Source organism: Mustela lutreola, chromosome 6 (assembly GCF_030435805.1).
Source record: "Mustela lutreola isolate mMusLut2 chromosome 6, mMusLut2.pri, whole genome shotgun sequence".
Lineage (NCBI taxonomy): Eukaryota > Metazoa > Chordata > Mammalia > Carnivora > Mustelidae > Mustela > Mustela lutreola.
Window position 1 is genome coordinate 96,967,226 of NC_081295.1, and position 14,213 is coordinate 96,981,438.

Below are 14,213 nucleotides of genomic sequence, written 5' to 3' on the forward strand. Positions count from 1 at the left end.
GCAATATTATGGTAGAATTAATGTGGAATGTGAAAAACTGGAGGCACAATGAGTTCATTGAAGATAGAGATAAGGACAGAAGTATTAAATACTGAATTATAAGATGAAGAAGTTAAATAAAATTCTAAGGACCTGGAGAGAAGACCCTTACATTAACTGCCTATGTTGACAATTAATTATGATAAAAGTTTAGCTTTAGAATTAGAAATGGTCTTTTGTGTTTTTGTTTTTGGACGTTTTGGGGTTCTCCAAATTTTTTATACTTTATGATAGGAAAAAAAAAAAGCCTTAAAAATGTTTTTAACTTGCTTTATGCTCATCACATTTTACTCCCTGCTGAGTTTTGCTTGATTGTTCTTACTCATAAATACATCACCAATAGTGTCTATTAGGTGATAAAGGTGTTTATGACTTTGCGTCTAAGACTCAAGCACATTTTGCTGAAATTATGGAAAGATAGCATAAACCATGATTGAGGAATGATGCCTAAAAGACCACATGAAAATAATGAGGTTACTGCCCAGGGCACATAAACAGGCCAGAGATAAATTAAAGATGAAAGGTGTTTGTAATGTGGGTAGGGGAAAACTCCTGCCCGTTTCACAAATAAGCTACCACTCTTCTTTACATCTCTTGTAACTAACCCAACTTTGAACTCATTAATCTCCATGATCTAAGTGTGTAATCCAGAAGACCAGAGGACACCCACACGAAAATACATTGATGAAAAGTAGAAAGTTAATTTTTATTAATAGTAATGTTACAATTTAGTGTTATGTTGTATGGTAGACATAATTTACAGTGTATCCCCTGTGGTATTGACAGGTTCAAGAACTGGCTTTTGGTATTCCCGCACAACACAGCAGGGCTCTGTACTGCAGTAATTGTATATATACTCCCAAGTGTTGCATGAAGTCTTGCAAGCACCACGAACAAGGTAACATTCTATTTTTTTCTCTGTATCTTCTTTTGTTTTTTTCTGTGAAACTGGGAAAAAGTATCTATGATCATAAATCCAGATTTAATCCCCTTGCATAGATAGGTGGATAGATAAAAGTTACACAGATAAGCATATAAAGTTGTTTAAAGTAAAGAGTTAAGCCATTTTGTTTCTAAAATTATGTCCAGGCAATTATATAAAAAGTTCACATTTTATCCCCTACAAATAGTGACAATATAAATACTTAATCTATTGAATAATAGTTCCTTGACCACTAACTTTTTAACAAAATAGAATATCATTAAATATCTAATATGTGCATGCTTCCTCAAGAGTAAAGAGAAAAAAATGTGTAAAAAATACTCTACCGGGGTACCTGGCTGGCTCAGTGGGTTAAAGCCTCTGCCTTTGGCTCAGGTCATGATCCCAGGGTCTTGGGATGGAGCCCCGCATTGGGGGGGGGGTGTCTGCTCAGCGGGGAGCCTGCTTCTCTCTTTCTCTCTGCCTGCCTCTCTGCCTACTTGTGATCTCTGTCAAATAAATAAATAAAAAATCTTAAAAAAAATACTCTACCTGTTTTGTGTTCTAAATAACCATCCACCTCCAATACTCTCTCACCCCACAAACTACTGGACTACTTGTAGAAAGCTTAATTTTGACAACAGCTTGCATATCAGTTCATTAAATCACATTTAAAATGAGAAGGCAGTAGGAAGTATGTAAGAAGTCATAGTGTCATCAAACAAAATAACAAACAGGTTTAATTCTACACCCAGGGAATTTTTTCCCCCTTATCTTCTCAACTATCAGTTCCACTCATTTCTTCTTTCATGTAAAATAGAGTGACTTGCATTATAGGTTCACGTGGCATCTCCTAACAACAATTTAATTGTTTGATTTTTTTCAGAGTAAAACATTCATAAAAAACATTTTGTTCCTCCCGTCTTTTTCATATTAGCAAATATTACCTGATGGACCACAAGACACAGTGAAGAGAAAAGTCAGGAAAATACAAAGTATCTTCATTGCTGATATTGTTACTTCAGTGAAGTTGAGGCAGACCTCAAAATGTCTGAGAGTTGTGCTATTCCTTGATAAAATAAAGATAAACTCTTGTTTTTATAGCCCTTTCAGGGTAATTACTATTCTGATTAATGCCGCCTTTCAAGATTGAGCACAGATTCATGTATTGTGTAATAGCAACAAACAGAAGAGAGGACTTAGTTCTGCTACGACCTCGAGCCAAATGTGAACTCAGTTTCAGTGAGACAAGCAAATAATAGGGTGAAATCTTTACATTTTTTAATTGAAAATACACAATCGGGCTCAGCTATATTGTCAGTCACATGCTTTCTTGAACATCTATTATGTGTCAGGCAGTGTTTTAAACATTTATATAGATTTGCTAGCTTAATCTTTATGCCCAATTTTATGACATAGGAACTTCTTCTAGTTGAGGAAATTATGGCAAAGAGGGATTATGTGATTGCCTCAAATCAGACATGTAGTGATTGGTAGACCTTAAAGACCTGGAAGACCTTAGTGGACTCCAAGGTAATGTGATACCAGAGTCCATCTCTCAACTTCCACCTTCTTTATCCTTCTGAGTAAAAGCTTTTTTATCTTATGAAGTTATCCTCTGTATACTGGCCTAAACCAGGCAGTTCCTGCAATGCAATTTTTCTACAAAAGAAAAATATTTTAAAATGTAGTTTTGGGATGGTTACATTAAAAATTACCATAGTGATGTTATAAGAATAATCACTGTAATTCTTTACTTGTAATGACTTATTCATAGAACTGACTACCTCATTCATAGGGGAAATCAGTGTGTTAAAAGTTGAAAGAGCACTGGATTAAATACAGAAAACTCATCTTGGCATCTGGCTTTTCTGTTTACTGGCTGTACATTCGAGACAAATATTCACTGACTAAGCCTCAAGATGCTCTCTCTGAAGGCTGGATTGGTAGGACCAGCCACATTCATGGGTTTAAGCTAAGAATTGAACAGACACCATATGCAAAAAGAGGACTTATAAGTAATTGACATATAAATATAAATACTTTGGGCATGAAAATCCCAAAAGTTATGTCCTTACAACTTAATGATTTATGTTCTAACTCCCTCTGTCATTGAGGAAAAACAAATTATAAGGATATTCTATCACCTGGATTTTAAAAGAAGTTATCTAGTTTTGTTCATTCTCTGCTTCAATTCTTATCTGCTTATGTATTACAGCCACATCATGGAAAATCTATTTTCTCAATATCCTCTTTCTAAAATCACACCTCCCCAAAATAAGACACTTTAAACTGCTGCAGACATACTAAGACCTATTGTATATAAGTACAGCAAAATAACAGATACAAGAAATACTATAGAAAGTTAACATGCCTGGCATTAGCATAGTGGTGGCATGGATTAAGAAGATGACCTAGGAAAAAATGGCCCATTTTTCTTCAGTGCAGATGTATCCATTCTCTGTCTAAAATAAGGCACTCCAATCAAGATGGAATATCAGCCAAATTCTTGTAAATTGGTTGGTCTTCTTTTCTCTCTCTGCTAAAATATAAGGTTGTAACTAGTGGCATCTGAATCACACAGAACAAAGATAAGGATTGGATGATTATCACCCCAATTCTAGCCAAGAAGTAATATAAGTAGAATCAAACTGGATGCACAGGAGAGAATTTATTGATTTATTGCTTAAAATTTATATTTTAGGGCTGACTTGAGAGAGATCCAGATTCTAGATTTCTACTAATTACAACTCTTTTAAAGGGGAAAATACAGAGACAAAGTGTGGGGAAAAGGACAAGAATGAGATAGCAACTAATGATTAAGAGAAAGAGAAGATACACAGGAATTTTTTTTAAAGGTTAAAGAATTGATCTAAAGTGTATGAACCAATTGGCATTGGTCCAAAATATTTCTAATAAAGTAAGAATTTTGGATTCTTAGATGAAAAATTGTTACTTCCTTTTTACAATGTTAGATGAGAATAGCTAATAATTATACCTTTCAAAGCCATAGATAAGGACCCTTGAAGTTGTCAGTTCTTGGTGAAAAGAATGTGGCTAGGCTTTCAGGATTTGGGGTTGATTTGTGCCTAGCAAGGGAGCTTTTCCAGGCTAATGCCTATATGTTGAGAGTGCCAGAAGAGGATGTGATGATGAGAAGACAGATGGTCAAGAAAGGGAAGGAAAGAGAAAGTAAGAGTAAGGAAGGGAAGGGAAAGGAGAAGAAAAAGAAAAATAAGAGAAAAGAAGAAAAGAAAGGAAAGGACAGGCAAAAAAGAAAAGAAAGGAAAAGAAAAAGAAAAGAAGAGAAGAGAAGGGAAGGGGAGGGAAGAAAATAAACGAAGAAAAGGAAAGGAAAGAAAAAATATTCCCTTATAGGAGTTTCCAGTAAAACCTAAAAATAAAAAAAATAAAAATAATTGACTATTTTAATTCACTGATGGCCACAAAGCTTTAAGTTTAAAGTATACATTATGGGACTAATTTTATACACCAGTGGCAGACTGATTGGCACTTTGGGAAGTTTTCAAAGTGGTCAGAATCATAAAACCTTTCTACAGATGAGGACAATGAGCATTAAATTACTAAGAAAACAAAAGACTGCAGAGATATCAGCAGCTGGAACTTCTGCTACAGTTTCTACTTCCTTCCTCTATTAAAAAGCTTTTATGCAAGCTCTAATAATTACTGGTGCTTCATATATTTAGAAACCATGAGTCCCAGGAGCTCAGGCTCTGTCCTTCCTGCTCCTGATGCACCTTCAAAACATCTATCACATGCTCCTTATGTGCAAGGTGCTGTTCCTTGTATTTACATCACATGAAAGCCCTATGAAGTGGGAATAATATTTAGCCCCATTTTCATGCACAAGGAAAGGGACACAGAAAGATTTAAGTAAGTTACTTACTTAAAGTAACAAAGTCAACTACTAGCTGGTAAGTGGTGAAACTGAAACTGAACATGGTCTATGGTTAGAGCCCACATTCTTAATCATTACTGTTACTACATATTCCAGTCACCTGGAATACTTGTCTTAGAGTTATAAAGGAATTTATATAATATAATCATGAAAATGTGCTTTCCAAAATAAAAGAAATGTTACAACTCATTTGTTCTCACTCTATTTTTATAGCTTAAGGACACTCTGAAATCGGAAACTTTGTAGAGAAAGCAATCCTAGGAGACTGTTTCTAGAGAAGATTTAGAGAATAGCAGACACCAATCTTTCCTTTCCTCCCAACAAATAATCTTTCCAGTCCAGTTTTCCTTGACATTCTAAGGAGTAGGTGAAAACATCACATATTATGTATTCTCAGTGAGGATGGGGCAAAAACAAGGCCTCTTGGGGAGCTCTGGTGCAATGTGTAGCTATTGTTCTATTTTAAGTCATACATGGGTGTTAAAGGCAATAATATAAACCTTAAATTGCTATTTATTTATTTATTTATTTATTTAAATTCCAGTTAGTTAACATACAATGTAATAGTAGTTTCAGGTGGACAATATAGTAATTCAACCCTTCTATACAATATCTGGTGCTCATCACAAGTGCCCTCCTTCACCCCAACCCTCTAATCCACCCACCCACTCCTCCACCTCCCCTCTCGTAACCATCAGTTTATTCTCCATAATTAAGTCTTACACCTTAAATTTTAAACTAACCTTAAAGATAACTATTAGAATGTATGGTCTCATGGGATAATGTCATCCAATGTCTATTGACTTGTGTGCTTTGTCTTGACCTGGGGGACAAATTTATAGTTTATCAAATGTATTTTTTGTACTAGTCCATTATTCATGAGTCATCTTTTTAAAAAAAAAATCACTCATGAAAGAATTGATGTGGAGCCAGTTGCTTACAGTCTTATCACACTGTTATGGGACTGTGAAATGTATCTGCCTGATCACTACTGCTGCCACTACTAACTACTAAAAAAAATCAGTATAATGGGTATGTTTATGTAAGTTATTCGGTTCCAGAAATTACCTTTTCCAGTGGGTAGGATGACGGCTACCACCACCATTTTTTTTTTAAAGATTTGTTTATTTATTTGAGAGAGAGAGAGAGAGAGAGCACGAGCAGGAGGGGCAGAGCAAGAGAGAATCCGAAGCCGACTCCACACTAAGTCCAGAGCCTAATGTGGGCCTCCATTTCACAACCCCGAGATCAGGACCTGAGCTGAAATCAGGAGTTGGTCGCTCAATCAACTGTGCCACTCAGGCACCCCTAAAATCCACACTTCCAAAATTGTCTTTGAGCTCATAGTTATAGATATTAGGTATAAGTGAAGTTTGGGTAGTAGTAACAAAGAAGGGAAGGTAAGGGAGAGAGGCATGGAAATGTACAGATTAATAAATATTGAAAGAGATAATATAAAAGAACCATAACAAAGTTAGTAGGGCTCATTACAGTTTTAGCTTTTTATACAGTGATTTAGAAATATTAATCTGAAACTATGCTCAGTAGCCATTGCTTAGTAGATGTTTAAGCAATAATTACTTAATGAAAATATATTTTTTGCTGTTATTAGTGCCTTTCACTAATATATTTGTTTGTTAGACTGTACTTTGGTTAGTGGTTTCGGAACAATGGCATTCTGCAACTGTCAGAATACGCTTACTACTTTCTGGTATTATGTATCAGTGAGCTGTCTCACACTAAGAAAATTCATGTGGTGGTTAAAGTATTACATTTTTTTTAAAAACTTATCTATTTATTTATGTAGAGTGAGAAAGGGAAAGGCAGAGATAGAAGCAGGCTCCTTGAAGAGAAGGGAGCACAACAGGTGGCTCAATCCCAGGCCTTTGGGATCATGACCTGAACTGAAGACAAGCCCTTAATGGATAGAGCCACCCAGGTGTCCCAAAATATTACATTTTAATTTTGAAAATAGAGTATTGATTATCTGCTGTGATATGTTATTATTTGCCTCATCTTCTTACATATGAGTGAATTTTAAGGTATAGGTTATAAATTCAATAGCCATTAATATTCATTTCACATATTTTGCATATGATCCACTTCTCTGTGTCAATTTTAATTTTACTCAGCTGAAGACTAGTTCCTCACTGAATACATGGTACTTTACGCTCACCTAACTATAATGTTCTCTTTTGTTCAGAAGGATTTGGGGGGTGTGTGTGTGTGTGTGTGTGTGTTTGTGTTATGTATTGATATGTGATATTTAGGACTCATTATCAAGTGTTTCAATCACATCATTCAAATTCTCCACCTTTTTACCCAGAATTTGTTTTATTCTGGTCCCTGATGTTCACATGTCATCTTATCAGACATTCTGAAGGCTTTTCTGCTATTTTAATAATAGTGACTCTTACTTCATTCCAATATGTGGAGGGGGTGGGGGTGTGTTCCTTATTTGTCTTCATTTGAAATTAGCTTGTTCATTATTGGCTTCTTTAATTATTTACCCATATATTATGGTATGGTTATTATTACTATTATCATTAACTTCTCACTGGAATGTAAACTCCATGGGGCAAGTATTTTGACAGCTATGCAGTGGAGTTTAGGATAGAATAGGCATTTAATTCATATGAATGGGGACTGAAATAAAGTTATTGAAATAAAGTTACATTTACTGAATGGAGATTGAAATAAAGTTATAGTAGCAATTGTAGTATCTACCATTTGTCTATCTAAAAAATTTTGGAAAATTGCACTTCTGAGAAAGTGAATGCCAGAATACACAATTCAGTTTCTAATCCTAAGGGATGAAAGACTAATTCACAAAGATTTTTTTATCCATTTCTTTCCCTTTCGGTGGGTATGAAAGAAGATGACAGGAACTAATTTAGGTCTTTCTTCCTAAGCTTCAAAAAGTTGCTAGGACTTCTAATACTATGTTGAACAAGAGTGGTGAAAGTGGGCATCCTTGTCTTGTTCCTGATCTCAACGGGAAGGCTGCAAGCTTTTTCCCATTGACGATGATATTTGCTGTGGGTCTTTCATAGATAGATTTGATGAGGTTCAGGAATGTTCCCTCTATCCCTATACTTTGAGGCATTTTAATCAGGAAGGGATGCCGGATTTTGTCAAATGCTTTTTCTGCATCAATTGAGAGGACCATGTGGTACTTCTCTCTTCTCATATTAATTTGTTGTATCACATTGATTGATTTGCGAATGTTGAACCATCCTTGTTGCCCAGGGATGAATCCCACCTGATCATGGTGAATAATCTTTTTAATGTGCTGTTGGATCCTGTTGGCTAGGATCTTGTTGAGACTCTTAGCATCCATCTTCATCAGTGATATTGGTCAGAAATTCTCCTTTTTGGTAGGGTCTTTGCCTGGTTTGGGGATCAGGGTAATGCTGGCTTCATAGAAAGAATCTGGAAGTTTTCTTTCTGCTTCAATTTTTTGAAACAGCTTCAGGAGAATAGGTGTTATTTCTTCTTTGAAAGTTTGGCAGAATTCCCCAGGGAATCCGTCAGGTCCTGGGCTCTTGTTTTTTGGGAGGTTGACTTACCCCTCTGTATACAGCTTGTATAAAGGACAATCATGCGAGAAATATTCTGAAAAAGTAGATAGACTGTACACAAAGGATATCCTTTACAATTCTACTTTCTATTTTATTTTTTATATTTAGCGAAGGGCTTGGTTCTTACTGGGTGCTCAATAAGTAATAGTGAATCTGTATTGAACATTTACTAAATATAAGGTAATGCCTGAATGCTTTTCATTTATGATTTCTGTTGAACATAACACCAACCTGAAGGTCATCACACAAGGTAAAAGAGGCTTAGAGGTATTCATTTAGTAGCCTGCTAAAATCCCTGTACTAGTATTTCCACTGCTGATATTAGACCCCAAAGCAATTTGATTCTTGAACCCAAGGTCTGACCTGCTACACTAGATCAATGAATTTGTAAATGAACAAATCTATGAAAGGCAATACTGAGTTTCTTTAATTTCTTTATGTTCTGTTTAGTAAATGGTAGACAACAGACTGACCCTAAAATTAAAAGGTGAATTCATGCCTAGAATCAGCAGAAGGATTAGTTGAATCCATGGCTCTCTGAATGTCATAATTTTTAGAATCATTAGGATAATTAAAGAAAAGGAAAAATCCATACTTCTGGGCACCACTCCCTAATAGTCACATTCTGTTATTCTGTGGGCCAGAAATTTGAACATTTATTTATTTATTTTTAAAGATTTTATTTATTTATTTGACAGAGAGAGAGCAAGAGAGCACAAGCAGGGAGAGCACCAGGTAGAGGGAGAGGAAGAAGCAGACTCCCTGCTGAGCAATGTGGGGCTAGATCCCACAACCCTAGGATCATGACCTGAATCAAAGGCAGTCACTTAACAAACTGAGCCACCCAAGTGCCCAGAAATTTGCACTTTTAAATAAATCTCCTCAAATATTTTCTATGCTTACCCAGGTCTGATACCACCAATTTACACACATTCTGCTTTTCTCAGAGTGAATTCATTTATACCATTTCTTCCCTTCCTATGGTCAGTCTCATCACTGTCCCTGCTCTACTTAAGCCCTTTTCAAAACGCAGAATGAAAAATACTTTTCTCCCCACCAGGCTCAGAAGAACATGAATACCCTGGAATAGGCTTGTCCAAGTCCTCTGCTGTGGCAGTGAAATAGCGTGGACAGACTGACCCAAGTGTGAATGACACTCTACTACTGTGTAGCCACATGCTCCTTGTGCAAAGGGTGTTTCCATTCTGAGTCTCAGCTTTATTAGGGGGACTGGGAATAAAATTAGTCACCTGCATACATGGTGTGAAGATAAAATGACAAAGATGAAGACTTGATCTGACCTCAAGTAATGCTTCTTCTGTTTGCTACCCTGCCCTCTACATTTTACTGTGCTACAGGAATCTAACACAGTGTCACCTAGTAAAGATTTACTTTAGGAGCTGAAACCAAACTGAAGAATACAGAAAGCTGGTCAAATGTATGTTCATATCCTTTGTAAAGTGGTCCACAGATTCTCAGAAATGAAGAAACAAGATTTAGAAAGTATTTCTCGAGTCCATTTAATACAGTTCACTCCTTCTGGTTGTCCATATACCTGACAAATTACCTCCATTTGGTACTGCTTGACTAGACTGAATGTCCTCAGGGCTAGAATGAGCCAATTCTTTCACATTAGCAAAATTTGGAGTTGAACCTCAAGCATGCTTTTACTAAGTGATCTTCTTGAGGTCGGTTTTCCTTATCTATAAAATGGTGAATTTAAAAAAGATTTTATTTATTTATTTAATTGACAGAGCAGGAGAGGGAACAACACAAGCAGGGAGAGTGGGAGAGGGAGAAGCAGGCTTCCTGCTGAGCAGGGAACCCGATGTGGGACTCCATCCCAGGACCCTGGGATCATGACCTGGGCCAAAGGCAGACGTTTAATGACTAAGCCACCTGGGTGTCCCTAAAATGGTGATTTTAATATCAAACTTACTGACTTCTATGAACTTATTGGCTTCTATTGGCTTCTACTGCTACTTCTACTTAATATCAAAATTATTGCTTCATGTGTTAAATGAGATAATGCATGAACCTGACAAAGAAGACACTCATTAAGAACTCTAAAAATTATTGAGTTCTTACTATGCATTGATACAACTCAAGACTCTAGGATAAAGCAGCAGGCAAGATAAACATGGTTACAACCATACTTGGTATTTGGTTTTCAGACTGAATAACTCTTCATAAAATTCAAGAGTGTTAGGAGAGAGAGACCATCAAGAGAGGCACTGTAATAAGTGATCAGGGGTGAATTCTATTGCCCTGAGAAAGGGGTAGCCCACAAAGGGTGTCCCTTGTAGAGATACAAATTAGATATTCCTGACAGCAGGATGTGTGTGAGGAATAAAAACCAGACCAGAGAGCTCACACTCAGTGGGCAACGGAAACATGAGTGGGAAGCGGGAGGTCAAGGAGCAGAAGGGGGTTGGTCTCATCCTGCTTTTTAGGCCACAGTGAAGCGATGAATTTTATTATATGTCTGATGGAAGCTATTTAAGAGTTTATGAGCTCACTCTGGCTCTAGTAGAACTGATTGGAAGGGAGCAGGAAGAGGGCCAGAGTGGGAGGTAATTTTGGAGAGTACTTCAGTGATCCTTGAGACGCAGATGTGGCTTAGATAAAGCCTCATTATCTAAGGGACACTACCTATCCATTGGGAGCTGCCCATCTGTTGTTCCTCTTGCCCTTTTCTCTACTCCCCTCCTCCCAGCGGCTTTGCTCAGTTTTCTTCCCTGAGAAATGCTTAACCTCCTCCCTTTCAGATCTTATCCCAGATAAGGAGAGCCAGTGCCTGACATTTTAACCCATTGCCAAACCACTGATCACTGATAAGTCTGTCCTCTCCTCATCACTTCAGTGCCCTTGGGTTGGACTCCCTGTACTTTCCTAAGGTACGAGCTGACAATATGTCATACTGAGCCGTGTGGGAGTTTAGAAGAGAAAGTTTTCTTTTTATCTCATAATATGTGTACATTTTAAGGGATAGTGATATCCCCCAACAATGTTGCTATTTAACACATAGGGAAAACAAACAAACAAACAGAAGCTTTCCCCACCCCCCACCCTCCGCCTCGACCCCTGGGAAAAATTGCAGGTTGATTGAGAGATGAGAATAAATGGTTGAAAAGAAAGAGAGGTAGAAAAAAAAAGAGGAAGAGAGGGAGGGAATTACCCTAGAAATTGACTGGTAGACGTATGAAGCTCTAATGTGTTAAGATAGTGTTCCTTGAATTTGAATGTGCGTGTGAATAATCTGGATTCTTGTTAAAAAGCAGGTTCTATGTCAGTAGGTATGGGACAGGCCAGAGATGTTCCATTTCTTACATGCTCTCTCATGGTATTAATGCTCTTGGTCTGTGGTACCCACGAGTATGGAGACCCTAGCACACCTGCTGTTCCAGTGTTGGCGGCTGCTCCTCTCTCACACCGTCTTCCTGGGAAGAGAGCTTCCCAGGGTGTGGTGATAGCCACAGAGCAGAAGTACACTGGTACAATGACAATTACTCTTTCATCCATCATCAGTGTATGTTTTGTTGCAGTGGAAGTTGAAACAAGGGCAGAAATATAAACACGAATTTTGGTTACACAGTTTTTAGGAAAATGAAATTCTTCAGTTATTCTCTGTTCTTCAGCTGGGAGAGGCGGGGTAAGTACAGTTTGGAGGGGAAAAAATATATTGGAGAAGGGTACAAATCTCTTCAACTTTTCTCCTTATAAGATGCAAAGGAAACCCCTTAACAAGAATAGGTAATGGAGAAGAGATATTACTAGTGAAAATAAAACAGTGATTTAAATTTAGGTTTCTATCTCAGGTGAGAGTTTAAGATACTCAAAGATATAGGATTACTGTTTTGTTTTGTTTTTTCACTTTTTTAAAATATTTTATTGATTTATTTTTAGAGAACAATAGCAGTGGAGGAAGTAGAGGGAGAGGGAGAATCAGATTCCCCACTGAGCAGGCAGCCTGGAGCTGGGCTCAATCCCAGGACCCTGGGATGATGACCTGAGCTGAAGGCAGAGTCTTAACCCACTGAGCCACCCAGGGGCCCAAGGATTCGTGTTTTGACCATAATCTTCAGGTTAGCTCCAAAAAGCTTCAGTCTTAATGTTCTAAATCACAAATTTAGCCCTGTTCTGCTGAATTAATCCTGGATTCTTTATCAGTTCTATTACTGTATTTTCTTGGTTCATACACAGTAAAGTGGGTTAACTTTAAGAATGCCCTTCAATAGGCTTCACAGAAAAATCCCAATAAGTATGTTACTCTTACTTGCAGGGATGTGTGCCAAAAAGAAGGAAAACATTATAAAAAAATTCTCACGGCAGGTGCAGCTTCTTAACGCAAGAAACAATGAGATTATATCTATGAAGCTCTAGAGTTTGGGAGGAGAGATATTTGTAGTTCACCTGTGTGGCTTCTCATTCAGTTTACTGAACCTTAGAAGATTATTGAATCTGTGCCTTATTTGAGCAAGATTACAGCTGAAAAACTTCCCCAACATGCCTCAAAAAAACTAAAGCAATCTTTCATGTGTCATGCAAATCTTAGTGGTTTTCAAGGCTGTTAAGCTCGGTAATGATTCCCAGGCAGTCTATGGGGTAGTGGTTTTAAGTGTTTGATCTCTGAATCTCTAGTTTTCATTGAGAAAACTTTATTACCCTTGGTTTTCTAAACTGTCTTTGCAGCTAACATAGTTATCTGTGGAAATCGATACTATGTGGGTGATTCATGGACAACTTGTCTGAGTCACAGACTTTGTACTACAGGTCTCAGCCCACAGGTCTCCTCTCTGTCTTCCGCAGGGCCCTTCTGTGGCTTCTGTGCTCTGCTTGATGGTCAATCTGTTCTCCTTTGAAGTGGCTAGCCAATTTTCACCACCCTGTGAGTTTACTTACAACTCCTCTGTCTATTCATGGCTTTGATACTCATTGATGTTTCAGTGATTTTGCACATGTCATCTTCTCAGATTGGGGGTTACCTCTTCCCACCTCTTCTATTGCTACCCTTGATGCTCCAGCTGAAGTCGAGGCTCTTTTTTCCTGGCCAGTGTCATACCTCATTTTTCAAGGTCCACAAATTCGCCAGTGTGAATTTCCTACACATTCCCAGTGTGACAACTATGTTTCATGTCACTATCATAAACAGTGTTTTTCCAATTCCCTGCCTTGTATAGAACATAGATCATATCTCTCATAACCTAGTTGTAGAACACCAAGGTCTGGGTTCCTGGTTGGTTCAGTTGGTTGGGTGTCTACCTTCTGCTCAGGTTTTGATCTTAGGGTCCTGGGATTGAGTCCTGCATTGGGCTCCCTGCTCTCTGAAAAGCCTGTTTGCCTCTGTGTGTCTCTCTCTCTCACTGTTTCTCATGTCTCTCTGTCTTTTATGAATAAAAAAATATTAATATTAATTAATTAAAAAAAAAAACCCAAGACCTTTGCTGGGTTGGTTGTACTTTGCCCACCTCTACCCTACATCGGGGCCCTCTCACCTCTGGCCTTTATCACTCTAGGTTTTGATTTTCTCTTTTGTCTTGTATATAAAGTGAATTCATTCTGATGAGCCCAATTGGGTCATTGACAATTTAAAATTGCACTTTGTCTAAATCTTCTAACTATTCAGTAAGAGTTCTGAATTCTCTCTCTGTCTGCCACATTATCAGAACCAGAAATCTCTGTGTGTTCTTTGTTTTTGTTTTTATTTTTTTTAATTTTTTAAAGTATGATTTTGCCCAATGATACGAAGTCT

The 14,213-nt window shown here is 37.5% G+C and overlaps 1 protein-coding gene across 1 annotated transcript; it reads right to left on the bottom strand.

The window, feature by feature from the left end:
- Positions 1-796: 796 nt before the first annotated feature.
- On the bottom strand, positions 797-1,966 carry DEFB113 (defensin beta 113). The gene is made up of 2 exons (XM_059176375.1): positions 1,909-1,966; positions 797-987 (listed from the first exon to the last, which is right to left on the bottom strand). Exons 1-2 carry the CDS (start codon positions 1,964-1,966, stop codon positions 797-799), a joined length of 249 nt encoding a protein of 82 aa, XP_059032358.1.
- Between the last annotated feature and the right edge of the window lie 12,247 nt (positions 1,967-14,213).